General features: G+C 46.0%; 11 protein-coding genes across 11 annotated transcripts; 5 read left to right on the top strand and 6 right to left on the bottom strand.

Moving 5' to 3' along the window:
* Positions 1–4,214: 4,214 nt before the first annotated feature.
* Positions 4,215–5,380, bottom strand: K441DRAFT_600114 (GAF domain-like protein; the record flags this gene model as incomplete). The annotated part of the gene is made up of 4 exons (XM_067645183.1): positions 4,215–4,674; positions 4,769–5,072; positions 5,138–5,142; positions 5,279–5,380. Coding segments are annotated over 4 exons (522 nt in total), but the record flags the coding sequence as incomplete, so codon positions are not given.
* An 842-nt stretch (positions 5,381–6,222) lies between these two features.
* K441DRAFT_600111 (uncharacterized protein) lies at positions 6,223–7,779 on the top strand. The gene is made up of 3 exons (XM_067645182.1): positions 6,223–6,450; positions 6,786–6,981; positions 7,067–7,779. Exons 1-3 carry the CDS (start codon positions 6,288–6,290, stop codon positions 7,491–7,493), a joined length of 786 nt encoding a protein of 261 aa, XP_067510510.1. The 5' UTR covers positions 6,223–6,287; the 3' UTR covers positions 7,494–7,779.
* Positions 7,780–8,119: 340 nt separating this feature from the next.
* On the top strand, positions 8,120–9,097 carry K441DRAFT_691898 (uncharacterized protein; the record flags this gene model as incomplete). The annotated part of the gene is made up of 3 exons (XM_067652519.1): positions 8,120–8,446; positions 8,531–8,992; positions 9,074–9,097. The coding sequence occupies 3 exons, from the start codon at positions 8,120–8,122 to the stop codon at positions 9,095–9,097; spliced, it is 813 nt and encodes a 270-aa protein (XP_067510509.1).
* A 3,366-nt stretch (positions 9,098–12,463) lies between these two features.
* K441DRAFT_625159 (uncharacterized protein) lies at positions 12,464–14,096 on the top strand. The gene is made up of 3 exons (XM_067646099.1): positions 12,464–12,969; positions 13,039–13,099; positions 13,163–14,096. Exons 1-3 carry the CDS (start codon positions 12,709–12,711, stop codon positions 13,645–13,647), a joined length of 807 nt encoding a protein of 268 aa, XP_067510508.1. The 5' UTR covers positions 12,464–12,708; the 3' UTR covers positions 13,648–14,096.
* On the bottom strand, positions 14,077–15,922 carry K441DRAFT_600105 (mannose-6-phosphate isomerase). Its single transcript, XM_067645181.1, has 6 exons — positions 15,866–15,922; positions 15,789–15,809; positions 15,634–15,725; positions 15,334–15,571; positions 14,787–15,281; positions 14,077–14,730 (listed from the first exon to the last, which is right to left on the bottom strand). Exons 1-6 carry the CDS (start codon positions 15,894–15,896, stop codon positions 14,258–14,260), a joined length of 1,350 nt encoding a protein of 449 aa, XP_067510507.1. The 5' UTR covers positions 15,897–15,922; the 3' UTR covers positions 14,077–14,257.
* A 320-nt stretch (positions 15,923–16,242) lies between these two features.
* On the top strand, positions 16,243–18,304 carry K441DRAFT_8655 (uncharacterized protein). The gene is made up of 6 exons (XM_067654497.1): positions 16,243–16,444; positions 16,580–16,643; positions 16,754–17,182; positions 17,378–17,504; positions 17,603–18,011; positions 18,079–18,304. The coding sequence occupies exons 1-5, from the start codon at positions 16,334–16,336 to the stop codon at positions 17,985–17,987; spliced, it is 1,116 nt and encodes a 371-aa protein (XP_067510506.1). The 5' UTR covers positions 16,243–16,333; the 3' UTR covers positions 17,988–18,011; positions 18,079–18,304.
* A 192-nt stretch (positions 18,305–18,496) lies between these two features.
* Positions 18,497–19,851, bottom strand: K441DRAFT_8666 (ARF/SAR superfamily protein). Its single transcript, XM_067654498.1, has 5 exons — positions 19,666–19,851; positions 19,415–19,570; positions 19,148–19,294; positions 18,959–19,074; positions 18,497–18,893 (listed from the first exon to the last, which is right to left on the bottom strand). The coding sequence occupies exons 1-5, from the start codon at positions 19,757–19,759 to the stop codon at positions 18,852–18,854; spliced, it is 555 nt and encodes a 184-aa protein (XP_067510505.1). The 5' UTR covers positions 19,760–19,851; the 3' UTR covers positions 18,497–18,851.
* Positions 19,852–20,134: 283 nt separating this feature from the next.
* On the bottom strand, positions 20,135–21,563 carry K441DRAFT_600095 (glycosyltransferase family 8 protein). Its single transcript, XM_067645180.1, has 3 exons — positions 21,371–21,563; positions 20,883–21,318; positions 20,135–20,828 (listed from the first exon to the last, which is right to left on the bottom strand). The coding sequence occupies exons 1-3, from the start codon at positions 21,441–21,443 to the stop codon at positions 20,372–20,374; spliced, it is 966 nt and encodes a 321-aa protein (XP_067510504.1). The 5' UTR covers positions 21,444–21,563; the 3' UTR covers positions 20,135–20,371.
* A 76-nt stretch (positions 21,564–21,639) lies between these two features.
* K441DRAFT_600094 (mitochondrial carrier) lies at positions 21,640–22,991 on the top strand (the record flags this gene model as incomplete). Its single annotated transcript, XM_067645179.1, has 5 exons — positions 21,640–21,940; positions 21,995–22,004; positions 22,056–22,211; positions 22,263–22,521; positions 22,584–22,991. Exons 1-5 carry the CDS (start codon positions 21,799–21,801, stop codon positions 22,989–22,991), a joined length of 975 nt encoding a protein of 324 aa, XP_067510503.1. The 5' UTR covers positions 21,640–21,798.
* Positions 22,992–23,519: 528 nt separating this feature from the next.
* Positions 23,520–23,729, bottom strand: K441DRAFT_510067 (ankyrin; the record flags this gene model as incomplete). Its single annotated transcript, XM_067642086.1, has 1 exon — positions 23,520–23,729. A coding segment is annotated over one exon (210 nt), but the record flags the coding sequence as incomplete, so codon positions are not given.
* A 159-nt stretch (positions 23,730–23,888) lies between these two features.
* K441DRAFT_625142 (ankyrin) lies at positions 23,889–26,958 on the bottom strand (the record flags this gene model as incomplete). Its single annotated transcript, XM_067646098.1, has 7 exons — positions 26,539–26,958; positions 26,271–26,475; positions 26,022–26,213; positions 25,799–25,972; positions 25,707–25,731; positions 25,068–25,649; positions 23,889–25,017 (listed from the first exon to the last, which is right to left on the bottom strand). Coding segments are annotated over exons 1-7 (2,616 nt in total), but the record flags the coding sequence as incomplete, so codon positions are not given.
* Between the last annotated feature and the right edge of the window lie 98 nt (positions 26,959–27,056).

Below are 27,056 nucleotides of genomic sequence, written 5' to 3'. Positions count from 1 at the left end.
GGAAAGCTTATACGTCTTTAATATAGTTAGGGGTTTGCTATTTAGTAATTATATATACCTTCTTAGGGTCTATATAGATACCCTTAGTAGTAACGATTAGTTTAAGGTATTTTACTTCTATAACTGAGAATTTATACTTCTTTAAATTAATATAAAGTCCTACGTCCCTAAGGCGCTATAGGACCTTTTAAACGTGCTTAGTATGCTTAGAAGGGTTATTGCTATAAATAAGTATATTATCTAGGTACGCAGAGCAGAAGTCGTTAAGGTAGTCCTATAAGGCGTTATTAATATAGCTTTAGAAGCTGCCTGGGCCGTTATATACGCCAAAGGGCATAATAGTATATTTAAATTGGCCAAAGCGTAATGCGAATGCGGTTTTCTATTTATTACCTTCTCGTATTTAGAGGTGGTTAAAGGCGGCGATAATATTAAGCTTAGTATAGATTTTAGCTTAACTAAGCCGCTTAAGAGTTTTATATATAAGCGGTATGGGGTATTAGTTCTTAATTGTAATAGCGTTAAATCCTCTATAGTTAACGTAGAATTAAATACCTCCTCTTAGCTTCTTAGTAAGGAGGATAGGGGTAATTATTAAGGATATGCTAGGGCAAATAAACCCTTTATTAAGGTGTTCGTTAATATACTTTTTAATAACTAGAAGTTTATCTTTTAATATTAGGTAAGGTCTCTTATAGGGTAGCGTTTTTCCTTATTTAATATTAATAGCATAGTTATTAGGTTAATGTGGGGGGAGTATATCTACGCTCTTTTATAAGCACATATTAATAAAGTTATAGTACCTCTTAGGGAGAAGCTTACGGAGTTCCTTATTAGTAAGTCCTTTTTTAAGCTTTATAAACTTTTTAAAGTCTAAAGGTAAAAGTCCGTAGAGTTCTACGGGGGCATCATTTTTTAGGAGGTTAACTATATCTATCCTATTACTATAAAGGACATAGTTCTGTTCTTTATTAAGCTTATATAGTTATAATTAAAAGGCTATAGTAACGGTCTAGCCTTTCCTATATACTATGCGGTAAAAGGCCGCGGCACTTACGTAGTAGCAGTTAGTCATAGGTAGGGTAATAAGGGGTTCCTTAGGTTAGTATCCTAGGGAGTAGATAGAGGCGGCTAGGCCATGTCCTAGGCAGGTCTCTCTATAGTATTTAAAGTTAAAGGTTACTTCTCTCTTTTTCTAGTTAATGGCGGGGTTGTATTATTTAAGCTAGTTTATTTTAAGGATAATAGGGTAGTTAGTAAGTAGTATAATATAGGCCTAGAGTTCTTCCTAGTGCCCATTTATATCTAGGTAAAGTTATACTATATAGGTAATCTTCTATGCGGTATAACTACCGTTAGCGAGTTATAGGGCGCGGGCTTTAATAAGGGGTAAGGTAAGTAGGTTATAAGTATATACAAATTAGGTATCTATAAATTTATTAATAGCTCCGCAATTAATTATAGAACGGCTTTTATATTATTTTTTAGCAGTAGTTCTTATTACGGGTAAAACTATCTATTTTCGTCTATTTATTTTTACTAAATTATCTATTAAGTAGGCCGATATATAGATCCCCTTATTATTAGGGCGTTCTAACCTACGACTTAGGGCTAGGACTTAGCGTTTTCTATTTCCATATCTAACTCTACCGCTATTACTACGTCTTTATCTTGTATAGTAGTAGTATATAGTAACGTATTTAGTATTTAAGGTACTAGGTTAAGTATTAGGCAGCGGCTGCTAAACCTAGCTATTAGGCAGTTTAGGCTATAGCTATAATAGCCTTCTTAATAACATTTATAGCAACGCTTTAGCTTTTAAAGTAGCTCGTATTCTCCGTCTAGTAGCTTCTACGGGAAGGTTAGTATAAAAAGGTTAATATTAGGACTAGTAGTGTTGCTTAAGGTAGTAAGCGTTAGTAGTTTAGTAGATCTAGAGGGCTTCTATAAGGAGGTCTTCGGGTAAGGGTTTACAGTAGCGATCTAATTTAGTCGTCGTTTAATCTTCTATATGGCTGCTACTATATTATAAATATTATTATAGTTATAGCTAGCGGCTGCGTAACTAAGGCGATAAGTGACTTTTTTAAGGAGATCTTTTTAGTCTTTAGTATCGTCTCGGGTAAGGGCTCTAGTATATTTCTAGAATTTAACATAGAACTTATTAAATAATTCGGTAGGGCTTATCTTTAGGGTATGTAGTTTAGCTTAGTTAGTAGCTAGTAGGTTATAGTTGTGGTATATTAGGTTAAGATTATTAAGGACTTTTTAGTAGGACTACCACTTTTAGGGGCTATTGGTCTCCCATTAGGCGAAGAGTCTATTAAATAGTATACCCTTTATTCGCCCAATAATATAGCCAATCTTAGTATCTTCCGTAGGAAAAAGGCAGGCGCTCTAAGTTAGTTTCTTGCGGATTTATATCTTCTAGTGGCTGTATTCTTTACGGTCTTTTTAGAAAACTAGGGGATTAGGGTAATATACATTAAACCCTATAGTAGTAGCTTAGGTTTAGTCGTTATAGCTTTTATTATCGCTTTAGTAGGGGTTCCTGTTAGGTAAGGCTACTCGGCGCTAACCCTCTGTTAAGCATTAAGTAGGTAAAGTTGCTAGGGGTATAGAGACTTAAGTGGCGTTATATATAGTAAAGAGGTATTTAGCGTTATTACAAATATGCTCATTCAGCTAAGATTATAGGTATTTAATTATGCCTTCTTTTTTAGTAACCGTAGTAATAAGTACAATCTTAGCCTTCTTTAACTATTGGACGTCGCGTTTAGACACGCGGAGGTTATCTTTGGTTTCTTAACGCGTATTATTAGCAAGCGCCTCGCGAGCTTATAGGTCTTAGATAATATCACAATCTTAGGTAGTACGCATCTTGGCTTATATAAGCTTTAGGTGGTAGTTCTATAGAAGGCGGTAGTATTTATTAGGTTCTTATACTACTATTTTTACAAACATCTCAGCGTCTTATATTTTAATTTTAATGGGTAGTAGCCCTTTTGCTTACTTATCCGTAGTTATATAGTTAATAAAAAATAAGATATTATTAGTGTCCATCTCCTTAGGGGTTAAGGCTAGGGCTAATAAATTAAATTCTCCTGGGATTGATTGGCGTCGTAGGTTAAGTGTAGGTATTGGATTATTCTTTAGGTTTGATATAGTGGCTAGTAAGGAATATCATCTTACTATTATGGGTTCCTTAGAAGTATAAAGTAAGGTAACTCATAGGCACGCTGCTTCTGGCAGCGTCTGTAGTATTACAGAGACGTAGAATTGGTCGTAGGCTAGGTGTCGGTGGTAAAAAGGCGCAACGTAATGTCATGGGACGGGGCAGTGGCTACAAGACGTATGTATTCGAGGAGTCTACAAGACGTTGCGCGATCGATCGTAAGGGTCGAGGGCGTAAGGAGGTGATATACCTACGCGTAGCTGACATAAGCTGTACGCAAGGTGTACGCGAGAGCACGGGGCTCTCCTATGGAGGCCCCTGCGGTGGGGTTCCGTGACAAGAAGTGGCTAAATAAGGAGAAGCAACTGGAGGACCTAAGGGAGAAGATTAGAGCGAGACGGAAGGATTTAGATGAGACTATAGTTCAATTAACTCATTAACGGACACGAGAAGGTGGTTAGCTTTGACCTCAAAGAGCTCGAAGCTAAGGGGGTGTATCAGATAATCTGTATTCTATGTGGCGTAGGACGTGCACGAGTCACGTGCACGGGGCACGTGCATTGTAAATATCTTCATCTAAGCCCAGGGGCCCTAGGTCAAGACACGATCAAGATCATCAATCAATCAACCCATTTCATTAATGAATAGCTCTATCTGAACTATCTGACAAGACCTTCTTACGAAGGGCTTGCCAAAAGCGGCTAGCGGCTTGGAAACTTAAGCCTTGGCAAGAAGGTCTGGGAACGAGACAACACCTTAATATCTTAACACTGGCTTAATAATAAATTATGAAATTTTATAATTAGCCTTTTATACCTATTTTAAACCTCTTATTAGATTTAAAAAGTAATCTAATAGCTCTAAAGATATAGCAATTTAGCTTAAGATTAGGGGCAAAAACCCAATATTTTAATAACGGCCAGGCTTATTACACTAGAATTAAAAGTCTTAATATAGGTATAAAAAGCTAATTATAAAATTTCATAATTTATTATTAAGCCCTTGTTGAGATATTAAGGTGCAGTTTTTCCGATTTTTGGTGGTTTTTGGGGTGCGCAGCTCGGTAGTGTGCGCAGCTCGGTGGTGGAACACGTTAATTGAGCGTTGCGCTCGACGAAGTCGTTCTACGAAGAACGGTAGTCCCGTAGGATAGAAAGAGGAGCAGACCTGCTTGAAAAGGCCGCGAGCCATCAATTTACCTTTTATCCGGCACATCTTTCCATTGAATATGCTGAACTGAAATGCCACTCACAAATTTAAGGGTCGCACATAAGGTGATACGCCTTAGAACACTACATACTTCTATCCAGGAAACATACAGTAATTAGCGCTACTTCCTTCGCAGTGATTAGGCAAATTCACTTCTACAAACGATCCAGTGGTGTTCGTCAGAAATCGCAAGATTCGGCAAGTAATCGAGCGAGATTTTCCAATTCAGCTTGGTCTTCAGAATCAAAACCCGAGGGCTCTGCGCAGTCGATGTCAATGATGGCGGCTACCTATCGACGGCAGTGTCAATATCCAATCTCCAAACCGAGCGTTTTGCGCCTATTCCGTAGCATTAGTTCCATGGAACCTCCAAGATACACTAACCTTATCTCCTTGTATTATTGGCACGACAATCTCACTTTTGCTATTACTGTCGCATGCAATATGACCTGGAAACGCCTCCACGTCGGGGACCAGTTGTGTGACTTGAGTCGCTGCAGCAGTCCCACAAACGCCTTTTCCGAATGCGATTGTTTGACACGCGACGTGTCCTTGAAAGGGACCTAGTATCAATTGACCCGGATTCTTCGGGTCTAGGACGTAGAAACCGCACCAGTTGGTTGCATTTGAGGGTAACGGAAGTGAACGGAGGGCATGGTAGAGGAGCGAAGCGGTGTTTGAAAGATTACTAGCTTTCAGCCATCAGCGAAGTACAGCGAGTCGCGTTGGGGGCACGCGTAGAAGAGGTTTTACCAGACCTGCAATAATCCGTCAGCCTATATTCTATGTAAGTCTGTGCGGCGCGTTGTGGAAGTGAGTAGTAACCGTTGTGCAGTGAAGGATAATGTTGCGAGGCACTGAGAATGATATGCGTTCAGAGTATGAGGTGCCCACCCAATTCCTCTGCTCCTCCAACAGAGCCCGGGCTTGCTCAAGTACCTGGGCGTAGACTTCCTGCTTCGTAAGACCTTCCGCGAAGGTGGACGCTTCGGCGTGGGCCTATTCAACTCAATCCACTGCTCTTGTGAGTAAAGCGAAAAACATAATTCTCACCATGGCTAAAGGGGATGGTTCGACGAATAAGAAATGTTGGCGGCTACAGCACTGGCAGTGGCATGGAGTTAGGCCTTTCATCATGGAATTCAACATCGCACGAGCCACTTCGCTCAAAAGGCCTACATTTATTGGCTGGAAAATCTTGATCTGCGACATGGTGCCGATATGCAGAACGCCGACCCATCTGGAAAGCATATCCCTTGGAACGCTGATTTGCGTCCATCTGTTATCGATAAGAACTAGCCAATAATATCAATAGGATCAAGGCTCCGTGATCAGAAGAATGTGAAGAAGCAGGCAGGGGCCATGGCTGTGGAGGAGGTTCTTTTACCTTGCGATTTGGATCAACTCGATATTGGGTCGGTTCAACAAGATCCATATCATCAGAAGTACGTTTAGAAGGCATGGTTGATAAAAATCTATTGCTTGAATCTACATACAATATACGTGTATTTTTGAGCTCGGTGTTCCGCACGGACCACTTCTAGATGGACGCCGGCGCTTTTCCAGACGGAACCCTGCTTCGTCAACCTCGAAAGTTTTCATCTTTCACGGATACCTAGTTTCATTTTATTCCATCATGTCAGGCCAGTGCTGCGCCGCAGGAGAGATCCACTCGGGAACGCCCACTGGAAGAGCTGCGAAAGTCCAGGGACTTGATTGCTATGGACGCAAAATATCGGTGCAAGGGATATATCAGCACACGTGATGTCGCGTGTGCCAAGACTTTTGATGCGGAAACAGCCAACCAATTCCACGACTGATTTCTCCAACATCACCATCGAAAACTATATGAAGTATTAGAATTTTGACTTCTGGAATAGCTTGATCCTGCTTGTGTTATCTCATGGCGACAAACCATCACACTATTATTGCGCTTAAATCCTCTTTTCTCCGTACTCAGACGCGCATCCTCTCTCAACAATTACAACCATCGGAGCGATGGCTGGGTAGAGACGAAGAAGCTGGAAATATTCCAGGAAGTGTTATCCGGGATGTTACGCGTGAAGGTACGCGGATTTACTGTTTTTGATTCATTGACATCGTAAACGAAATCGCGTCTAGTTTGCCCAAGTCCAAAACGCTAGGGAATGATGTCTCATAGACCACGAGGTCATGTACATCCTGGTTTTCCCTAAGCTGAAGCTATTGAAATTCTCATTCTTCATATTTTGCAGCCATTATATTTCAAAAATCGAAAGGCATACCCAATCTGCCACACAACATTGCTCCTGTTCAGCTATGCCGCCCTTCCACTTCTTATTCAAGCCTTATTCATTCGCATCTACCTTATAGGATCTCGCCCTATGTCGTTTTCTATCACTAATTCTTCTCGTACTATCAGTGAATCGTCGTCTTCGGCGACATACAAAAGTTGCTTACGGCTCACTATCCATTCGACACGTTGCTGAGCAGATTGATGAACTCTATTGGAACTCTGCTGCACCAGAGCTCGAAGTACAGGACTCTGAGGCTGAACATAATGGGGAAGAAACTACAAGCAATGTCCCTAGAGTCTGCGATAATTTAAGACTAGATGAGTACGTCTCATCTTGTTGTGAACCCATCGAATAGACCGCTTAAAATTCTCCTCCATTAACAGGGAAAGGGCTGACCAAAGTATAGAAACATAGCCAAACTGCCTCCCGCCTGGGAAAATTCTTCTCCTCCGCCTACCACTGAAGACGATCAGGCTTTCAATCAAGAAGCATACACTGCAACCCTCACCCGCCTTCATTCCCTCTCAGCTCAACGCTTGAATCTGGCGCAGAAAATCTACACCTACAAGACGCTTTTGACTTTGCTGGAACCTTACCGCAATCCTCAAACTACGATTCAACCAAATCTTGTCACTCACGATGGGGCCTTGAATACGGAATTGACTAAAACGCAAACTCTGGCTATTAGAGTTGCGGGAAGAATTGGTGAGAAATTTGGAGAGGGGCAAGCGCGGTCGGGAAGACAGGAAGGAGGCGAGGACGACCAAGATGAGGTAATGGAGGAGATGGAAGACGAGGGTGTAAAGCTGGAAAACGTGATCGCAAGTTGGTAAGAAAAAAAGTTGGCTTACAAAGTTTTCTTTTGTAGTGGCGTAGGGAATAATCGGGGGTAGGGATAGGCGTTTGGACAAGCCACCGGTGCTTGCTTTGACAGGCCGGGTTTTACATGGAATCGGGAAGGAGTCTTTTTTGGAGTACGGGGTTTCGATACAAACTTATTGCACTTTCCTACTAAGAGTCGAGCTTCTCCTTCTACATTCTTAAACTCTCCTAACCACGAATTTTAAGAATACCCTCTTTCATCTTTTCAGTTCTCAAATGACAAGCAGTCACCTCTACCCTACACTTAACCACCTTCCATGGCAGGATTTCTCGACTCCCAAACATCTTTGTCACCAGACAACCCTCGTATCTTCCTTCCCCGCTTAGCTCGCCGGCACTTACGGGAAACCTTTTTGTTCTTTCAAGCTACAACGAGGTCATAGCTTACGTTTCCCTTAGAATGTCTGAGCATAACTTCTTCCTTCCTCTCTTTAAAACACATCTTCACCACAATATCGGTCTCGTTCATCAACAAGATTTATACAACTTACCATTCTAGTTGCTTACGTATTACATACCATTCCCGGAACAGCCCTTTATTACTTAATTGAATCATCCCTTAAAACTCCCATTCATCATGAAGCGTTGTAATAGCGGCTCTCCGCCCGGTTCCCGAAAATTTTCTCACAGAAACTCTCCTACTAAGACAGCCAGTCCAAAACAACTTTCTACACAGGCTCCGCAGCCTGTCCCGGCGCCGAGAAGCGATCGAGAACAGTACCGGAGACGGTTGCGAAGTGCCCAAGCATTTGATGCCGAAATGGCGCGGGGGTTAAACAATGATAACAATGAGATTCGTACTCGAGTACCTTTAGTCTTCCTCTGCTTCTTCACACCACTCGTGCAGAAATTTCCCCAAATGGCCCCCATAACTTATCATGGAGACTCAGGTTTAGACCCAATGGTCTGGAAACTTCCAAGACCATCCACCAACCAACGGTGTTACCTAAACTAATATTTTTATGCACTTAGCTAATTACGCTTACAGACCTTTACTACCGATCCACCGTCCCCAACTGTCATTCCTCGCGATGGTCGTAATCTGCTATCCACTCCAGCTAAAATCATCGTCGACAGCAGCCCAAAGCCTAAAGTCATGTCCGACCGGTCTTCGCATCTTAGTGGCCTTGCTGCTGCGCATTGGAGCAGGGTCAGCTACCGAAACCTCAGTTTTGACGCAACACGCCACCGAGCGCCACTTCCGACAGCTATGACACTATATTTCGACGTCACGTCTTCGCCGGCCCGCTCCTGCAGCTCGCCCACTCGCCGGCACAAAAAGACAACCATTCCGGAAAAAGCGAAGGCCGAAATAGTGCTTTCGACCAAGTCTAAGCTGCCTTTGACGTATACCGCTATCTCCCCTCACGCTATAATCGCCCAAGAGTCAGAATCAACTAATATTGATTCAAAGCTTCGAAAAAGGACTCTGATATTTAAAGCCAAGATGGTGAGTCATCCAATATAAATTTTGCCTGTGTAATTTGGCATTTAAATGGCGCCCTCGTTGCTTGAAGCTTACATATTGTAGATTCGGAGGCAACAAACCCCCTAGCACTCGGAACCGATCTTCGTTTGACATACCGAGGAAGTCAACGCCACTGTCACCAGATATTGACTCCAGCAGTGACAAAGCTCAGAAAGATGTCACACCTCCTATTTTCGAGTGCTTTTCCCAGTGAAAACCATTAGACCAGCTTCCAGGAACCCCGCCATACCAAATCTAATCCGTGTCGGAATCCTTCGGCCTTCTGAAAGTGTGGGACTTAGAGGAGATGGTAGTGTATTACGTACTCTCAACAACTCGGTAGAGCGCATGTTGATTGCTGCCATGGGATCTCCGCAAGGGCCTAAATCGCAATCTGCTGAAACTCATGATCCGAATGAAGAAGGTCAAGGAGGTGATGCCGCCGATATGGATGCTGAAAGCCTGCAGGATGGCGGTCTAGCAGTCTTGGTCCCCGGCCCAGAAGACATACATCCAATATCGGGTGTACCCCAATGCGTAATTCTGAGCTTCCGGGCTCCAATGAGCAGCTCTACGCTTCGGAAGAGACGGTGCAACCTGGCAATAAAAAGTCTGCCTGGTCTTATGGTACCCTACGAAGGGCAGTCGAAAAGTAGGCTCACCTTTCCGCAAGAGTAGAACTGTTACGGAAATCCAAACACCTCCTACAATGCCGCGTATTACTCGAACTCGAGCAACCCCTTCGATTAATTCAAGCTCGCCGTCTCCGGAACGGCCTGTCTCTCCGAATAGACTGGCAACCTCGCTATTCGCAGCGCCTAGAGAGTCAGCAGGATTTAGACTTTTAGAAAGAGACTTCGTCCGACTCTGAGGCAGACAGGAGATCACAGCCACGGTCAAATTCGAATAGCAGTGGATATACTAGCTCTTCTGTAACCGCCGTTGAAGACGAAGACCATAATAACTCACCAAGTCAGCCTAGTTCTGCCAAGGACGGTGCTTAGTTGACCCGTGCTTAGTCCACTCAAAGAAATTCAGAAGATTCCGCCTCTGAGAGACAGCTCTTCATCTCCGGCTGACCACTTGCCGAGACGGTCGTCTGCGCCTAGGCGGAAGGGGAAAGCTAAAGTACTGGAGCTACTTCCTGACATTCCTGAAGACGAAGCCGTAACTGGCGCTGAAGAGGGCTAGGAAGATACTCAAAGCCCGCTGCAACCTAATATAGGATCCGGTGAACCAGCGGCAGTACCGACTCGCAATCGTCGGCTAGTACGGACAAGCAACCATGATACCGTAAAACTGCCTTACCAGCTAAACTAGTCATGATGCAAAAATTCTGGCCCGCACCACGAGCCTAAAGGAGAATGTTCCAGAGCATAAGACTGCTAAGGTTGTGAAAGGCAGGGTGGATGTACTGCTGGAAGTCAAAGAGGCTAGTGGCGGTTCAAATGAGTCGGGAAAAGGTAAAACGAAAGCTAACGAGGATGGAAAATCTGAATTGATATTAGCCGAACTTGGAGGCAAGGAAGTTAAGAGAGCTACAGGTATCGCCAGGCGAGTTCGGTTCGTCTCTTCTGATGTCAAGTCCAGTGAGCTCGGGCACAGCCATGACAGTGCCTCCAAAATCTCTTGCACTCAAAGTACTCAAGTCGCCTCGTAAAAGGCGCAGAGTAGCTACTACTGCTTAGCAGCTTGCCCGCGATCCTCTTCTTCATGAATATATTCGCGACGGCAAGAATCGAATATGGTACTGTTTAATGTGCGAATGGAACTAGCCGACTACCCACGACTCTCTCAAGGCTATTGATATATTGTCTATATCGTTAATGTCGGCAGAGGCCGAGCGTGTCTTTTTAGGTGCACGGCGAACAATTTCATAGGACCGCATATCATTAGGTAGTACGAATATTAAACATACGGAGTGCTTGAAGAGCTAGCTACAAAGTAATATTACCGCCGGGGGGAGGCTTATGGCGACGAATGTAGTACGAGAGGCTTCTGAGCTCTTGGCAAGTCTGGAGAGCAGCTGACACCTGCTACACCACGCCAAGGATCACGAAGGTGACGATAGTGGTGAGAGAGCAGTCGCGAGAGGGCAGCTATTTTGAAGCTCCACCAGAGCCCAGGGGTGTAGAGCGTACTTTCAATTAAAACACTACGCCAAGACTGTACTATATTCAATATTCAATATTAATATCAATACGGCCTTATACTGATATTGAATGTTGATAAAAGCACTGCTTTAAAGACATCAACGCAAGCTGCTGGTGCAAACCATTTAAGTGCTGGTGAACAGCAGCACTTAGCCTTCCCAACAAAAGAGCAACTTACGCAAATGAAGCTAGAACACGAGGCAGCCCTTCAAAACAAAGTCCTATACATAGACGGTGAGGAAGAGTTCAAAGCGGCCTACCAGGATTAGTATCAGCAGGGCCAGATATTAGAATACATAGAGAAAGAGGTCGAACGGCGAGAATTACTATCCTCCCCTACAACACCTATTCAAATAGATATAAAAGTGAACGCTGTCCGATATGCTGACAATTTATTAAATAAATCTAAGGATATCTTAACTGCACTTCAGAGGATACACAGAGAGTGCCAACCGCATCTTCAGGAAACGGAACACTTCGACAAGAGATCAAAGAAATGGAGGAGTTGTAGAGCAGGCTACAGCAAGAGCTTCAAAACAAATCTCGTCAAACTGAACAGGAGAGGCAAGCTCAAGAACATCAGTTGGACATCCTACAGGCCAAAATCCAATATGCCGAAGACGACAAGCGAATGCTAGAGAGCAAAATTGACAACAGATATGGCTGCTTATTTAGTGAAGACACCGATTTGGGACGTTGTATTCAGTCGCTGCCGAAATACAATGAGCGTCTATATCATTGGATAAAAGCAAATGATAAGAACCCCACGCCTACGAAGTCTCCTGATCAACATACANCATGCGTATCTGAATCATAAGGCCAGTCTAGCTCATTCTCATCGACTTCGAATAATATTGTATTGGATGACGCCGAAGTCCTCTTACGGAATCTTGATAAGGTAAATCAAGTGTTGGCTGTCCTCGAGAAACACTGTAGACCCGATGATGTCTCATCTATAGTAGACCAGATAAATTTTATAGACGACAACTCGGCGCTCGGCTTCTATATCTGGGACAAAATATTCGAAGATTATCGGACGCAGGATAATAGCAAACCAGGATGTCCCCGAGTCTCATGCTCTGCAACGAAATCCAAAAACTTAGTCCTAGCATCTTGTTTCTGGATAAGAAAGTAGGGTAGAGGGGAGGAGGAGGCCCAGCATTGCGTATTCGACGTTCCTGTCGTCGACGTCAAGAACGCAAGCATGGAGAGCTGTTCTGTAGAAGAGCTAGCGGGGCGGATTGTAAGATTATCCGACACGTTGCCGCATCCGTAGCTAACCTTTTTCCAGTTCACCTCAACAACATCGACGGCACTAAATCTCTTCGCCATTCCTTGCGAGACCGTAAAGTTAGCGGTAGCTCATTAGAGTCGATTACATCTGGCGCTGGATCTCACCTGCACTGCGCTGAGTCTACCACCCCGTCTCCACCACTCTCTTCATCCGCCGGGAAGCATCAGAGCAACTCCTCGAATAGCTCCTAGCGTGGCCGATCTAGAACCAAGTCGCACCCTTCACACATAACAAAGCCACTAGCCCATAACATGAATAACTTTCCTTCCTTCCTTGACACGTCTGGGGGGTTAGGACCCAACATACCCCGCCAAGCTCCTTCGCCAAACCCAGCATCGCATCAATCGAATGGGGTTCCGAACAACAGCATACCTCTTGTGAATGGGCTGCCCAGCGGAGGACAGCAGACGGACATGAATCACTTATGGAGTGTAGTACAACAGCTCAGCGAGGTGCTTGCGGAGAACAGGGCGCAGACGGTAGGAATTGTAAACAGTGTGCAGCAGATACAAGTAAGACTTTCACAGCCCATTATGGCCCCATTTTTCCATATAAGAGAAACTGACGGGTTGGAGTATCAGGCACGGGCAGCGCAAGAAGGCGGCTCACCCACACTCGCTCAAGTGAATGGTGAATTAAGCGGTAAGTCTTCGTCCGTCATACTCTCTCTGTTCACCCTAGCGGTCCTAATAATACCCCTTGTAGCCAATCGAACAGCTGAAATCGCCAACCTCTCAACTCAACTCAGCACGACTCAATCTCAACTATCCACTCTCTGCACCCAAAACGCCTCTCTACGCGCCCTGATCCTCGACTACGAAAACGCTCTTACACACGTTCTCGATAAACTACGTCCGTATGCATATACCCAGACTCAAGCTATGCTAGCATTGCACAAACACTACCACACGTTGATAGAGAATGAGCGTGCCACCAGCATGCAATTACGCCTTGAGCACGCGGAGTGGCAAGCCGGGTTAGGGAGAGTAGCGGAATATGCGAGACTAGCGCTGAGCGCACAGAGCGATGCAGATCTACCATACCTGAAGCGTATACGCGAATTAAAGAACGAGAATCGCGTATTGAGGACACTAGCAGGCTGGGAGGAGGCGAGCGACAGCGACGCGGAGGAAGAGGAAGGGGGCGAAGAGAAGGGCCAGAGGCCAAACTCGATGGTTGCACAAGGGTAGCCCATACACACTCACTTTTATTCCAAAGGGCCTGGGAGGTGTTTTTTATCGGTTTTGGGAAAGCTGTTTGGGTTCTTGCCGATCTCGCATAGCGCCGGCGTTTTTGTGACCAGTGAGGTCTGGGGTATTTTTACATGGAATGCGGGCTGTGGTCTGTGCGCATTCTGTGTGTTATGAATCGATGGATGAAAGGATCTGTGAATGTGGTTGTATTGTATTGCGCACTTCGAAACATTGGAGCGGTGCTTGTACGAACAGCGATATGTTCGCCCCTGTTTTATTCCGAGCCGTGTAGTCGTTACTCTTGTTATTACATCAGCTTTCTCAATTTCGCGGTAAGACGAGTTATCCCTTATTCTATGACTTCAACTAATTACCTAGTAACTACTTAGTAACTTTAGCTGAGCGGTTGAAACCTCACTGGGCCTGGTGGCATAGATAACAGAGGGATGCACTATAATTTATATCGAACGGTTCAAAAAGCTGTTTCGCATTCACAAATGAGCAGTCTATTCGCTTCTTCCGAGCTTCTACATACTTTTAGCCTCTCCCCACTCACGTCCTTTAACGAAACTCGCTCAGCAGCATATCACACACTGATTGATATCCCTCACAACACACTCTCCTTCCCTTTCAACTCGCAAAATGCCTTGAACGTCACCATCTGGTCCTCTCCTTCAGACTCAACCGCTAACTCGGCCGTCGCACCTATAAAGAAGACCCATCCCTCCTCGCACCTCTCCCTCCTAAGCCCAACACTCAGCCACCCCTTGCCCTTAGTGCATAGCAGCACACTTGGGCCCTGAATCGGCTCAAATACTGCCTTCGCGCCGTTCTTATTTAGCTCGGTCTTCACTACGGAGAACTCTTCGATGGGTGGATCGTAGAGGATTGAAGAAGACGAAGAGGAGTAGGCAGTGCTGTTGAGGGTCACATAAGGGTAGTCGGTTGGCGACATCTTTTGCTCGGAAGGAGGAGAGTAGGAGTAGGTGAGCATGCTAGTTAGAGTGGAGACGTCTTTGAATTTCGGAGTGAAACCGGCGCGGACAACATTATCGGAGGACGCCATGCATTCGATAATGTCTGTGCTGGTATGAGAATGCCGTAACCGATGAAGCGGAAGAGGGGTAGATACATACCACCGGAGAGGTAGGCGTGAATGTCGTCAGCCTTCAAGAACATCGCTTCTCCCATATCTAACTTGACGTAGTTTAGGAAGAAGAACACGAAGAGCCCGACGTCACCTGGGAACTGGCTGTTTAGGCGGATGACCAGATCCGCAAGCTCCTTCCCACCATTGGAAGGCCCGCCTTCACCAGCAAAAGCAGCTCCCTCGGATTTCGCAGATTCAAGAAGAGATTCTGTAGCAGAAGCTAGCGCATCTTTATCCGTATTCATAAGGGAAGTGAAAGCGGATCGTAGAGCTTTTTTGTTCGCCTCGATATCCTCCGGCTTGTCTGATGTCTCCTTTCCTTTGACTATAGTCTCGAAGTTCTTTACCTGCTCCTCGCCAACAAGTTTACGGAGAGAGGGAACGGTGGCTAGGAAGTGAGCAGTCTCTTTCAGAGGTCGGAAACCACAGAGGCCATCGAAGGGAGTGATGGCAATAGTCATTTCAGGCTTGTGATTGTCATCTGGAGGGTATTGTGAGCTGAAGCGTATGTTACAGGTGACCGTCAGACAGACCAGGGTAGTTCTTCGGGTCTTTGGCATGTAACTGCTCTGCGAGCTTCTTGTTCGGGTGTGCTTGTATGCTCAGTGCCTTGTTGATTGAAAGCACTTTGAAAAGGAACGGAAGCTTGTTGCCGTAACGCTGGCTGATCTCTTGAGAGAGGAGGGCCTGGTTGTCTTGAACGAGGTCAAGAAGAGTCCGTTGGGTTTCGAGGTCTTTGGATGGGAGAGAGGGGTGTGTTCCCATCCATAGCTAGTCAAAATGTCAACCAAGCTCCAAGACAGCAGGTTGCTTCGTCGGGTTGAGAGACAGACTTCAGCATACGGCTTCTCTTCTTGTATGGAGAAGTCGTTCGATGGAGTTGCTGCTGCAAATGTTGCAGCTGCAGAGTCCTTTCCGACCTTGCCTGGACAGCTTCAGCCTATCCAGTTCATTGCTGGCTTTGGTGCGGGGCATTTTGGTGACCAACCCCAGTCGTAGCTGTTCACGCCTAGAGAGAATTAGCGTGAAGGGGTGTTAGAGTTAGACCTGTAAATGGCGGTTTACCGCATTGAAGACGAATCAAAGGCACCTGCATGTTGAGAGTTGCTCGAGAGAAGAGAGGTGGTATTAGAAGTTGAGCCAAAACGCCTGACTGGGGTTGAAATAAACTTTGTGCTTTCAACCCCGGCTTACCCGAAAGAAGACAAGCCGTTGTCGCTTAACCAGACCTCAGTCCCATGGCAGGCGGAGCAGGTCTCGGAGAAAATCACTCCGTCGCGGACCCCACTATCAAACCAGCCTTCCCGAGCCCTATTGCCACTATCTCCCTAGCTATGGCCTAAGGAATTGAAGAGGCTTATAACATATTGGGTGCGGATACCCGGACTGAAGCATATTGCACTCTTTGGCCGCCTCGAAATTACTTAGATCTTTAAATTCCGCCATTCAGAAACCAACCAATCCAGCTGTTCGCAGTCACCAGAACCCTAGCATGTATGGTTCTTAAGCCCAGCCTGCTACAACGGATCCAACATGGCTGCCCGCAGTAGGCCGCGGGCGGGCCAGGTTAAAGAAGAAGTTGATGAAGAGCGGAGTATTTGGAATCAACTCCGAAGCGATGCCAAGAGGGTAGATGCTTTAGTGGTAAGGACAAACTTCTACTCTATATCTAGTTCCTGGTGAAATACTAGCAGCCCTGGCGGATTTATATCAGCTGCTTTGAGTGTTGCTACTGTCTTCTTTCCAAGGCTTTCTCTGCAGACCACTAACACTCTCTAGGCGAAGTCGAACGATATAACAAAGAAAATTGTGGAACTTTCTGATCTACAAAATGTTGCTGAAGGTGCGTGATGCCCTGGCGGAGCAGCTTACCTGCTTTGGCTATCATAAAATCTACCACAATATTCAACATGCTTTCCTTTCGCGTTTCTTGTATGCTTACCTCTCAACTAGCTCGCGGCGACTCTCCGTCTTCGACTATTGACGCCGAACTGGAAAAATACCTCCGCGACAACATCCGCATAACTGAAGAAATTCAGAACCTCATCGAATCCGACTCGGGCAACGATCTCCTCAAATCGCTTGAGATTCTCGCCGCGTTACGTGATGCTCATGAACCTGACCCGACATCACGTGCCGGCAGCGTTGGTAAATCGCAACGAGAGCGGACCACCAAGCGGAAGCACACCGAAACCATCGAAGATCGTGATAGCATTGCCGCCGAGTCGCCCGGCCCCGGCGGCCCCTCGCCCAAGGTCTCTATTTCAACTTCGGCTAGTAGACTGATTGGAAAGGTGGCGTCTCGAGCTAGTTCTGTTCCCATTGCAAGAGAAGCATCTGTCAAAGCAGAAGATGGAGGAGAGAGTGCAGACTCGTTGAAAAGTAAGGCTCGACTTTAGATTGACCTTCAATACTTCTTCAAATTTCTACAAAAGTTGTTGTCTTCCACGAGGATTGGCGAAGCGTCGCCGCTAGATACCCTTTTTCATTTAACTTGGTAAAGAATCACCAAAAATACACTTCTTAAACTCAAAGTGCCATCTTATATGGTGCCCTGTGGCTCACTGCAATTATTAGTCCCGACCGAAAAACATAAACTCCACGTCAACACCGAAGTGCTCTATCGCAACAAAGCCAAAGCTGCGGAAGGTGAAGGGATATTATGTCGTGTCACATCCGTTATCGGAGAAGGCAAGCAGCGCCGGTACATTTCCCTTTCTACTTGAACCTCATAGACACTTTTATCCAGCCGTAAATATCACCGTATCTACTAACGCCTCGCTCGTCGCTGGCATTTCATAGATACGAAATCATCGATAGTGATCCCGACCCACCAACTCCCGCGCAGCCTTATCGCGCGTCTGTAAACCACCTCGTCGCCATCCCGCCTGTCTCAGAAAACTCCAAATTACCTGATTTACCAGCGAAACGCCACGTACTAGCGCTGTATCCCGGCACGACCACGTTTTATAAAGCCGAGGTAGTCGCATATTGGCCGCCGAAAGCTAGAAAAGACGGAGGTAGCAAAGACGGGGCAAAGGATGGAAAGGATGCGGGCCCGGGAGCGGTTAAAGAAGAGGAGCCAGCTGAAGGGAGTGAGTTATATGTTAGATTGAGGTTTGAAGGCGAAGACGAAGCAGATAGAGAGATGAGTGTGGAGAGGAGATTTGTGTTACCGGATAAGTAGACCGTCCATATCATTGCGAGGTGAGTAAGTGTGCTCCTAACAAATAACTTGATGCATCGCAGAAAGGATGAGGCATTAATTGATGCAACAGGGAATATGTTGAGTACCATACTTGGATTCACGTTTCGATTAGATTTGGTTGGGCTTAGTGCCATTATTATACTGAGTCTACGTGTGGGTACGTTGAGTGGACGTAAACGGCGCGCTTGCTAGTGTCGCACTGTTGGCATATCTCGCTGCTAGGTTATATAGGATGGAGCAGATATTACTACAGGAGCATTAGCTAGAATCAAAGAATGAGAGGTCCTTGGCATCTAATAAAGCTCTAAAGGATTTTTTGGTGAATCGCCAATCTTTCTGCAGGACGAGTGAAAATGCACAATATTAAACTTTCTCTAGCTTCTTCGTATCCCCTCCCCCCAAACCCCGTACGTACAGACATGATAATTTGGATAACCCAAAGTCCCGCGAGCCAACTATAGTGGAAACAGCAAAAACGCAATCTACGTAATAGAGGAAATAAGCATAGTCGGGCTTGGAAGCATCCGGGGTATCTTATCTCCTGGTCACGCTCCACCAAAAGCCGCCTTTCGCCTGAAAAGACCCCAGAAAATAGAATAGAATAAAACCGGACGGTCAATCGGAACTTCGAATAAAGACTTGTAGAAAATAAAGCCCATTCTCTTTTCAGAATGCAACGTTACTGGCATTAAAAGAAGTAGAGTGTGGAAAACTTGAAAGCGAAAGGTATTGATATAACAGCTTTGTAGATGAACGGTAAACCAAAAACCGGGTATATGCAGAGGAGCGGATATGCATGCAGTCGTTGAATTAGGCGTGTCAATAAGGTTAGACATGCTTCTATTACTTTGCGACGGGTATCTTGACGTTGTGTGAGAGCCAGGCCTACGGAATCAAATAAGTAAGCTAGGTTCGGAGAAGCCAAGATTATATGGATACGGTAGACTTACAAGACCCTCAAATATACCCGCTCCCGTCGTTGCACAGCTAGGCTCAACCTTCCATATGTGGTCTTTAGCAGTCTTGTTAAGATCTAGCTTATCGACAACTTCTTGAACTTGCATCGCTGACCAATCGTAAGTGTTTTAGTATATGCAGGCTACTACTGGCCAAATAAGGGGGATAAGCCAAGGACCCACCTCCTGGAATGTCCTGCTTGTTTGCAAACACTAGAAGCAGCGCATCCTTCATTTCTCGGTCTTGGATAATTCGCGCTAACTCCGTTTTCGCTTCGTTCATTCGGTCGCGGTCGTTGGAGTCAACAACGAAGATAAGGCCTTGTGTTCCTATTCAAAAAGAACACGTCATTAACGTGTTGTATAATGTGGAGAGAGCAAAGGTATCAGCGCTGCAAAAGTTGGCAACTTGCGCAGGCCTACCAGGAATGAAATGTTCAAAGAACATACCAGAGAAGTAATGTCTCCATAGGGGCCTAATCTTGTCCTGCCCACCGACATCCCAGACGTTGAACTTGGTATTCTTGTACGTTACTGTTTCCACGTTGAAGCCGACTGTAGGAATAGTTGTGACGTCTTGATCGAGCTTTAGTTTGTACAGGATGGCTGAAGGCAAAGAACTGTCAGCCCTGCTCGTTTATGTATGGTGCGCCAACGCCGTGTATACTAATACAGAAGCATCCCCGGAAGAGTAGACGTACTTGTCTTGCCAGCAGCATCAAGTCCAAGCATCAGCAATCTCATCTCCTTGGATCCGAAGATCTTGTTCATTATCTTGGATATTGATCCACCCATTATGCCGAATATGGAGGCAGTATTTCGTTACCAGTCCAGTATGAGGCACTCTGCAGTGATTTGTATATGTAAGTTTCGGGGGACTCGAGTGGGCGGGACTAGGCTAGCGTGTTGATAGGACGACGCGATGCTAATGTTGTGTTGATGGTGGAGCAAATAAACCGCACAATTTGGAAGAGCCGGTCTATAGTGGCGGCTCGGGGAATTTTCGAAAGTTAAAGGGAAGGGTTAGGGTGATTGATGAGCCCGAGGAGGCTCGCGGATTTTGGCGTGCAGTTAGGGGTTTGAGCGCGCGGTGATCGACGGGCTCTCACGGCGCCAACCGACCCCCGCTAAAAGGGGGCCCAGAAATTTTTTTTTTCTTTTCTGAATCCTCTCCCACATGTCAAATCGTGTAAAATTTAATGTACGTGATACAGAGCAGTATCCAAATCATCAAGTCACCGCCTGGTTAATAGCACAGTTTCCTGTTACAGGCATGGAAGCGGGGCTGCTTTCTAAAGCTGCTACGGAGCCCCACGCTTATAATGCCAGGCTACAGTACCTGCAACGGTGGAGACAATGTGTCTAATCTGCGGTGACCCGAGCGCTAGAGGCCTGAATCGATCACAATTAAAAACCATCGTCAATTCCTCGGCTCCGCTCCTCCTCTAACCGCTCTTGATTTGCCTTCCACCACCATTTGTGGGATTGCTCGCTTTCCTCACCTGGTTTCTCATCCCAAGGTTTAGGGCTCAGGATATAGTGAACGTTCTTGACTTCTTCGTCCCGCCATATTTGATGATGTACGCCTTTCAACCGCAGTGTTTTCAAAGCATTGTAGATGTATGGAATAGCTACCCATCTCCCGGAGAAAATGTCACTTAGAAGGGACTGGTCCGCAAAATCGTAGTTCATTGCCGTGTCTTTAGACATTTGATCCAGAATAAGCGAGTATATGTCCCCAGACGGATTCACCACCTGCAATCCACCATTGGGCATCCCAAGTCCGTACGACGGAGGGGCACCATGTATTTGCGCGTCGTCGGGCGTCTCGTGTTGAGAAGTGAACGCGCATATTTCCGGAACCCTGCCAAGAGTTTTCAGCATTGAATTATAAGCTTAATGCTAGAATCCTACAAACCATTCTTTTGGGTAGTGTGGCTTCCTTAAGGGATTGCATACGCAAGCATGACTTGCAGCAAAAACTCTGTTTCCCTTGCCAGCCATGCTAGGAGGATCGAGCTCCAGATCCATCAGCTCATCCATGTTACGCAGTACTAACATGTCACTATCCAGCTGGACTACCCGGTCATACTCGACAAGCGAGAATGGCGTCAGCTTGCTCCAGCAATCGTAAAAGCGGGGATCCTGGCTGAAATCTTTGTTCACGGATGGCAGGAGGTATTTAACCTGCTTTTTAGGAATCCCGCGCACGTCCAAAGCTTTATGACCTTCCTTGGGAAAGGTGTTGGTATAGAGGGCCACTAGCGGATAGGCAGATTTTTGCTTCTTGAGGCTATGATTGAGCACGAGCAGTCCAGTGAGGTACTTAGTGTTGGTGATTAGCGTTGTCCATACTGCAAATACCAGTCAGCCCGGATGCTCCCTCAAACGGATACATAAGCATGCCTTTCTTAGACTCTACGGCGCTGGTAGTATCCAGATTGGTGGCGGCGACAGCTTGACCTGGGGAGCTTGTCATCCTGCAAGTGGACCGAACGGGGATATGTCAGGGCTAATAGAATAGTGAGGAGATTTCACGGCCGGTAACCGTTTTCCTCTCTTGTCGGACTACATGGTGTTGTTGTTTGGAGAAAGGCGGGATGGAAGCCAAGGTTTCTCGGGTGCAAGCCACCGATCTCGGACCCTCTTCGATTCAGCCATCAACATTAGCATCGCGCTATTTTTCTAAGCTTCGTTCAGACTCCTCCAACCCTTCTATACATGTTCATGCACATCTGATTCAACACTATTAATTCCTTCATATTTTTTAAACCCCAAGAATTCTTCAACGGAATGATCGTGTTCTGGCACAGTTCGGAGTCTCCCATCCTCGAATGCCAATGTCCGCGGCGGTGAAGCAACCCGCCCACGATGGGGTCAATCAAGCCTCTGATAAACAGGTGATAGCCAGCCAAGGTAGCAAAAGTTACAAGGGTTTTGTTGCTGGTGTCTTCTCTGGCATTGCCAAATTATCTGGTATATGCACCTCTTCGACGGACAATGCTTAGGCTCGAGACTAATCTCACACAGTCGGCCACCCGTAAGAATTCCGTTTTGCTCAGATTGCATGTCTGTTCCTAATACGACGAAGCTTCGATACGATCAAAGTCCGTTTGCAAACCACTGAGAAGTCCCACTTTCGAGGGCCATTAGATTGCTTACTCCAAACGGTACGAAATGAAGGTGTCAAAGGGTTATACAAGGGCGCAACTCCGCCATTGATTGGGTGGATGTTTATGGACTCTGTGTAAGATGGGGATATGACTTTTCCTAGAATTTTCACTTACATCGTGGAAAGAATGCTAGGATCATTAAATGTTTATCGCCACATACTGACCGATCACGTCTTCCATCCCGGACAAGGATTACATGCAGTCGGGTCTGAGAAGCCTAAACTCCCAACTATTGGACATGGGATTGCAGGAATTATGGCAGGCTGTACTGTGAGCTTTATTGCAGCTCCTGTGGAACATGTCAAAGCCCGACTGCAAGTGCAATATGCAGCAGAAAAGTCAAAGCGGCTTTACTCTGGACCAATTGATTGCGTCAAGAAACTCGTAAGAGTCTCTGGTTCTACCACTATCTCCCTCTATGCCTCTAACCCTGTTGCCAATTGTAGTTCTGTAGCCATGGTATCAGAGGCGTTTACCATGGACTCTCGGCCACTCTCCTGTTCCGGGCCTTTTTCTTCTTCTGGTGGGGATCTTATGACATCTTCACCCGTCTCTTCAACAACCACACCTCTCTGTCTCTGCCGGCTATCAATTTCTGGGCAGGTGGCTTATCGGCCCAGATATTCTGGCTTACGTCGTACCCTTCCGACGTCGTCAAGCAGCGTATCATGACTGATCCATTGGGGCCAGAACGCAAGTTTCCTAGGTGGAGGGATGCAGCGAAGGCCGTATGGAAAGAGAGTGGATGGAGAGGATATTGGAGGGGTTTTGTGCCCTGCTTTTTAAGGGCGTTCCCTGCTAATGCAATGGCACTTGTAGCCTTTGAGGGAGTAATGAGGGCGTTACCAGACTAGACGAGCTTTTTAAAGCTGTTTCGGGATCGACCACTATCTGCTCATTTCTGCATCACTTCTATACATCTCAAGTTTTGGCATGGCAATATGCTACCGTATAGATTGGTATGTTTATTAAGTAATCCAACTTGAGCTATCCTGTGCTATTCATAATGGCTGTCGTAGCTATAAGTCTTAGCAATCTCTTATCTAGCGTCTGATAATGAAGAGAGTCGAAATAGCTGCGGGTTAATTGACCAACCTGGGGGTTATGCAAGGATTTCCACTCAAACGAGCAAGATAGAATGCGTGTGCGCGATGAACGGCTGATAATTCCAACCGTAATATAAATACCGCACCCTACGAGAAGGTGGTCTGTGCGCGAACACCAAAATCAAAAGTACGCGTATGGTCACGGAGCTTTGATCCTATTGATCCTATTGGTTGGCTCTTATCGATAACCGTAGGGCCCATTTCATCGTGCTAAGGGATAAAACTCGATCTCAGCATCTTTTCAACCTCTTTGTGCCCTCCAACAATCGCAATATCCATCGCCGTCTTGCCATCCACACCTCTTGCTTCTGTATCAGCACCCCTGTCAAGCAGAAGCTCCGTAACGGCCACATGCCCGTATAGCGCGGCATCGTGTAGCGCCGTCGAATCCGTAAATTTGCATTTCGCCTCAATGTTCGCTCCTCTATCGAGCAACAGCCTAACAACGGCCTCATGCCCTTTCTGAGCAGCATAGTGCAGTGCTGTCCGGCCTTGCTTCTCCGTTGCCTCAATATTCGCTCCCCAGTCGATAAAGTGCCCCGCGATAGCCACGTATCCGCCGTGTGCTGCGCAGTGTAGTGCTGTCCAGCCCATATCATCTTTCTCCTCAACCGCTGCGTTCATGTTAAGCAGTAGCTGGGCCACAGCCTCATGTCCCTCAGTTGCTGCCAAATGCAGCGCTGTCTGATCACTCTTGTTCTTCGCCTGAACCTTAGCCCCTTTGTCCAGTAGCAGCCTCATGACAGCCTCGTGTCCATGCTTGGCTGCCAAGTGGAGGTCCGTTCCGTTCCAACTGCTCTCAGTCCTAATATCCGCTCCCCTGTCCAAAAGTAGCTCCAGAAGAGAGCAATGGCCTTCCTTTATTGACCACGAAAGAAGAGGCAGATATGGTAGATCACGACGACTAGACTTTGCTCCCCAGCGCCGAAAATCCAGAGTATGATTTGTCGCGAGCCGTTCAAACCTAGGCCATAGAGACAATAGTTCCGAATTCTCCTTTGTAAAGGGTATTGTATGCCATACCCAATTCTCAATAGCGTAATCTAGCAGTTTATACTTTGAACTTATCTCGACTTTAGCTGATAGCCTTTGCATACTCCTCAATAAATCTGTATAGGCGATATCTGGCGATTTTCGATGCGTATTGGTTCCACGTAACCGACAGGATAAATCCACAGCCTTTGCGCCAATGCCTGTGGATCGCGATAGCTGGCTGACTCCATTCGTAAGAAAGTCTTTATGGGCAAATGCTTCGTCCGGGTTGCGCTTTGCCATTTGTGTTTCAAAATCGGAAAACGAGAGGTAAGTCACACAGACTTCTCCTAGGTAGAACTCTGCCTTCTCGCGTTGAAATTGAAAGCGGTGCTCAGGACTGTCAGGCTCATCCATAAGGAATTTCTGTACGGTCCGATGGATTAATCGCACGGTATAATCCTCATCGTCCAGCGTGATAAGATGCCCGCAAGCCTTCAAAATCGACTGCCCGCTGGGATCTGTGATTATCTTACCCGCTTGCCAATATTGATCTGCCGGTTCGAATGCTATTGCTTCTTTTAGTTCATCCATGAAGAGAGGTCGTCTAGCGCAAATGACCCATTTCAGGGCCTTTTCGGTGATGGGGAAAAATTTGGGCCGTTTTTTCTCTATCTTTTCCATTATGCGCGAGTATGTTTCAACTAGGCCATTCGGAAGTTCCTCGAGGGATTTTCGAATCCCTTCATCTGACTGAGGAGCGTCGCACATTTCCTCAAGCTGGAGGGATACCCAAAGGAACCTAGTAAGTTTAGTATAGGTTCCTAGTTAAGATAGCCACATGAAACGTACATGCCCTGGGATTTGGTTGTAAGAGTGGAAATGATTTCTTCCTCCAAAGTCTGGTCGCGGATGAACAGCTCCCCTGACTGGAGCTTTGATTTCACAGCGACTTGAACGTAATTTGCGATATCACGTGTAACCTTTGTTTCAGCAATGTGAATGCTAGGATATTTTCTGAGCCCGTTCATTATATCCGTATCTTCTCGGCTTGAAATCCACACCTTCACAGTGCACTGATTGAGCTCGATCATATCCTCTATCGCATAGAGTATGTCATTTTGCACATTTTTCTCGCATTCATCAACACCATCGATTATGACGTATATCTCTGAGTACGCTTTCAGAACTGAATTCATCAAGATTGCTAGCTCCACTCTATCGGGTGTCCGGGAACCGCTCTGGAAAGCGGAAGAAAGCTCGGAATGTAAGGTATCAAGCAATGAAGATTTCGGGAGGAGTAGTTGCTTAAGTATCGTTCCGAGGATGGAAACTGTTTGAAGCGTAACAACATCCGAAAATGTACAGTAATAGAATGCGACGATGGAGCTTTTGTTATCTACCTTACTTGAAAGGAAATTGATAACGTTTGACCTGATCACAATGGTAGTGAGCTACATTTAAAACTCGCTGGCTTTTTATTTTACTTACGTGAGGATCGTCTTTCCGGATCCAGCTATTTCGAAAAGAATGTTAGAAATGTTGCAGGGTGCCCGCACGCATTATCACGTGGAGAAACGTACGGATTCCAAAGCAGCAAAGAACACCCGACTCCGATGATTCTATCCAGTCCTTGAATGGCTCACTTTCGAAAAGCCATTCCCCAGGCTGCAGATGCGGCATCCTGAGCATTCTTCGATGCTCTTCTTCGTATCTAATAGAGGACATCTGGGATATGAGACGAGTTCGCTCACGCTCTATAGATCAATCAGCAACGATGCAACCCAGAGTAAGCTTTCAACATGCCTTTCTTTTCCTTCTCCAACTGCAGCGCGTTCAACCGTTGGAGGGACCTTGCATCCTCCGCCTCTATCATGTGCGATAACCCGGCTTCTTTATCGATGACTTCCCTTCGTTCACGAAATTCGTCTATCAAGTCTCCAAACTGCTGGTCGAATGGGCTCCACAACAATGATACGCCAATCCGCGCATTAATATCTTAGGTATCTGTGAGACCAAGAAGCGTTAATCCTCCCTGGGCCGTAGAGCACTTACATTTTGGACTTTTGGCCTTTCGAAAAACAGCTTTGGCCTTTGTGCAGAATTTCAAGATGATTAGATAGGCCACCGAGAGTTCTTGAGTCAGGCGTTCATGTGTGCCAAAAAGCTTTTCATATGTGCGAAACCTAGGAAGGACATCGCCAATCGTTTTAAACATTTCGACGAGTTTTCCAAAAAACTTTCCAAAATTGCTTGCTATCTAGAAATCAAATATTAATCTTCTGGAATAGGAGATGCTAATAAACCAATTAAAAAAGCTAACTTTTATCAAAACTTTCACGCTGCCCCACAGGGGGGACATAATTAGAGGGGACGCATTGGAGTAGACATCAAGCGCTTCTTCGTACTGTTGGATTGCTCTGATCAGGGGCTCGAGTTTCGAGATAGCTGCTAGGCTTTTGCTCTTATCTTGGTGTGATTTCTGAGCGGCACTAGCGCTGTAGAAAACTTCCTCTAAGGAATTTGTAGAGAGGAAGGTTGCCTTCTCCTCATCGGACAGGTCCTCGACAAAGCGGTCACGGGCGCGAGTCCAGGCATTTGTTTGCAGTATGTCTTTCTGGTCGAGACTCATCTTCCGTAACAGGGGCCCTATTCAAACTCGAGCTAGGAGAGTCTAGCAAAGGGACTAATTGAACCGTCGTGAGAGCTAAAGAGCTCGCTACCATGGTTGACGATGGCGCGGCTGCGACTGGGATCCAAGTAGATTACCTCAGCAAGGTCGTGGCTATATATAAACAATGGATACGGAGCAGCATTTCATGGCGCCTCGCCAAACCAAGG

Source organism: Cenococcum geophilum (genome assembly GCF_001692895.1).
Source record: "Cenococcum geophilum 1.58 unplaced genomic scaffold K441scaffold_1, whole genome shotgun sequence".
NCBI lineage: Eukaryota > Fungi > Ascomycota > Dothideomycetes > Gloniales > Gloniaceae > Cenococcum > Cenococcum geophilum.
This window is presented reverse-complemented; position numbering and strand designations above follow the sequence as displayed.

Excerpts from the sequence above, each read along its gene's own strand:
- K441DRAFT_600111 (XM_067645182.1), top strand. The coding sequence starts at position 6,288 with ATGGCGACAAACCATCACACTATTATTGCGCTTAAATCCTCTTTTCTC. Across the intron at positions 6,451-6,785 it reads CCGGGATGTTACGCGTGAAG|TGAATCGTCGTCTTCGGCGA; the intron begins GTACGCGGATTT and ends TCGTACTATCAG. Across the intron at positions 6,982-7,066 it reads GATAATTTAAGACTAGATGA|AAACATAGCCAAACTGCCTC; the intron begins GTACGTCTCATC and ends ACCAAAGTATAG.
- K441DRAFT_625159 (XM_067646099.1), top strand. The coding sequence starts at position 12,709 with ATGAATAACTTTCCTTCCTTCCTTGACACGTCTGGGGGGTTAGGACCC. Across the intron at positions 12,970-13,038 it reads ACAGTGTGCAGCAGATACAA|GCACGGGCAGCGCAAGAAGG; the intron begins GTAAGACTTTCA and ends TTGGAGTATCAG. Across the intron at positions 13,100-13,162 it reads AGTGAATGGTGAATTAAGCG|CCAATCGAACAGCTGAAATC; the intron begins GTAAGTCTTCGT and ends TACCCCTTGTAG.
- K441DRAFT_600105 (XM_067645181.1), bottom strand. The coding sequence starts at position 15,896 with ATGCAGGTGCCTTTGATTCGTCTTCAATGCG. Across the intron at positions 15,282-15,333 it reads AGACCCGAAGAACTACCCTG|ATGACAATCACAAGCCTGAA; the intron begins GTCTGTCTGACG and ends AATACCCTCCAG. Across the intron at positions 14,731-14,786 it reads TCACGCCTACCTCTCCGGTG|ACATTATCGAATGCATGGCG; the intron begins GTATGTATCTAC and ends ATACCAGCACAG.
- K441DRAFT_8655 (XM_067654497.1), top strand. The coding sequence starts at position 16,334 with ATGGCTGCCCGCAGTAGGCCGCGGGCGGGCCAGGTTAAAGAAGAAGTT. Across the intron at positions 16,644-16,753 it reads TCTACAAAATGTTGCTGAAG|CTCGCGGCGACTCTCCGTCT; the intron begins GTGCGTGATGCC and ends CCTCTCAACTAG. Across the intron at positions 17,183-17,377 it reads GAGTGCAGACTCGTTGAAAA|TCCCGACCGAAAAACATAAA; the intron begins GTAAGGCTCGAC and ends TGCAATTATTAG.
- K441DRAFT_8666 (XM_067654498.1), bottom strand. The coding sequence starts at position 19,759 with ATGGGTGGATCAATATCCAAGATAATGAACAAGATCTTCGGATCCAAG. Across the intron at positions 19,295-19,414 it reads ATGGAGACATTACTTCTCTG|GAACACAAGGCCTTATCTTC; the intron begins GTATGTTCTTTG and ends CTTTTTGAATAG. Across the intron at positions 18,894-18,958 it reads CGGGTATATTTGAGGGTCTT|GCCTGGCTCTCACACAACGT; the intron begins GTAAGTCTACCG and ends TTGATTCCGTAG.
- K441DRAFT_600095 (XM_067645180.1), bottom strand. The coding sequence starts at position 21,443 with ATGACAAGCTCCCCAGGTCAAGCTGTCGCCGCCACCAATCTGGATACT. Across the intron at positions 21,319-21,370 it reads CGCCGTAGAGTCTAAGAAAG|TATGGACAACGCTAATCACC; the intron begins GCATGCTTATGT and ends TGGTATTTGCAG. Across the intron at positions 20,829-20,882 it reads CCACACTACCCAAAAGAATG|GGTTCCGGAAATATGCGCGT; the intron begins GTTTGTAGGATT and ends AACTCTTGGCAG.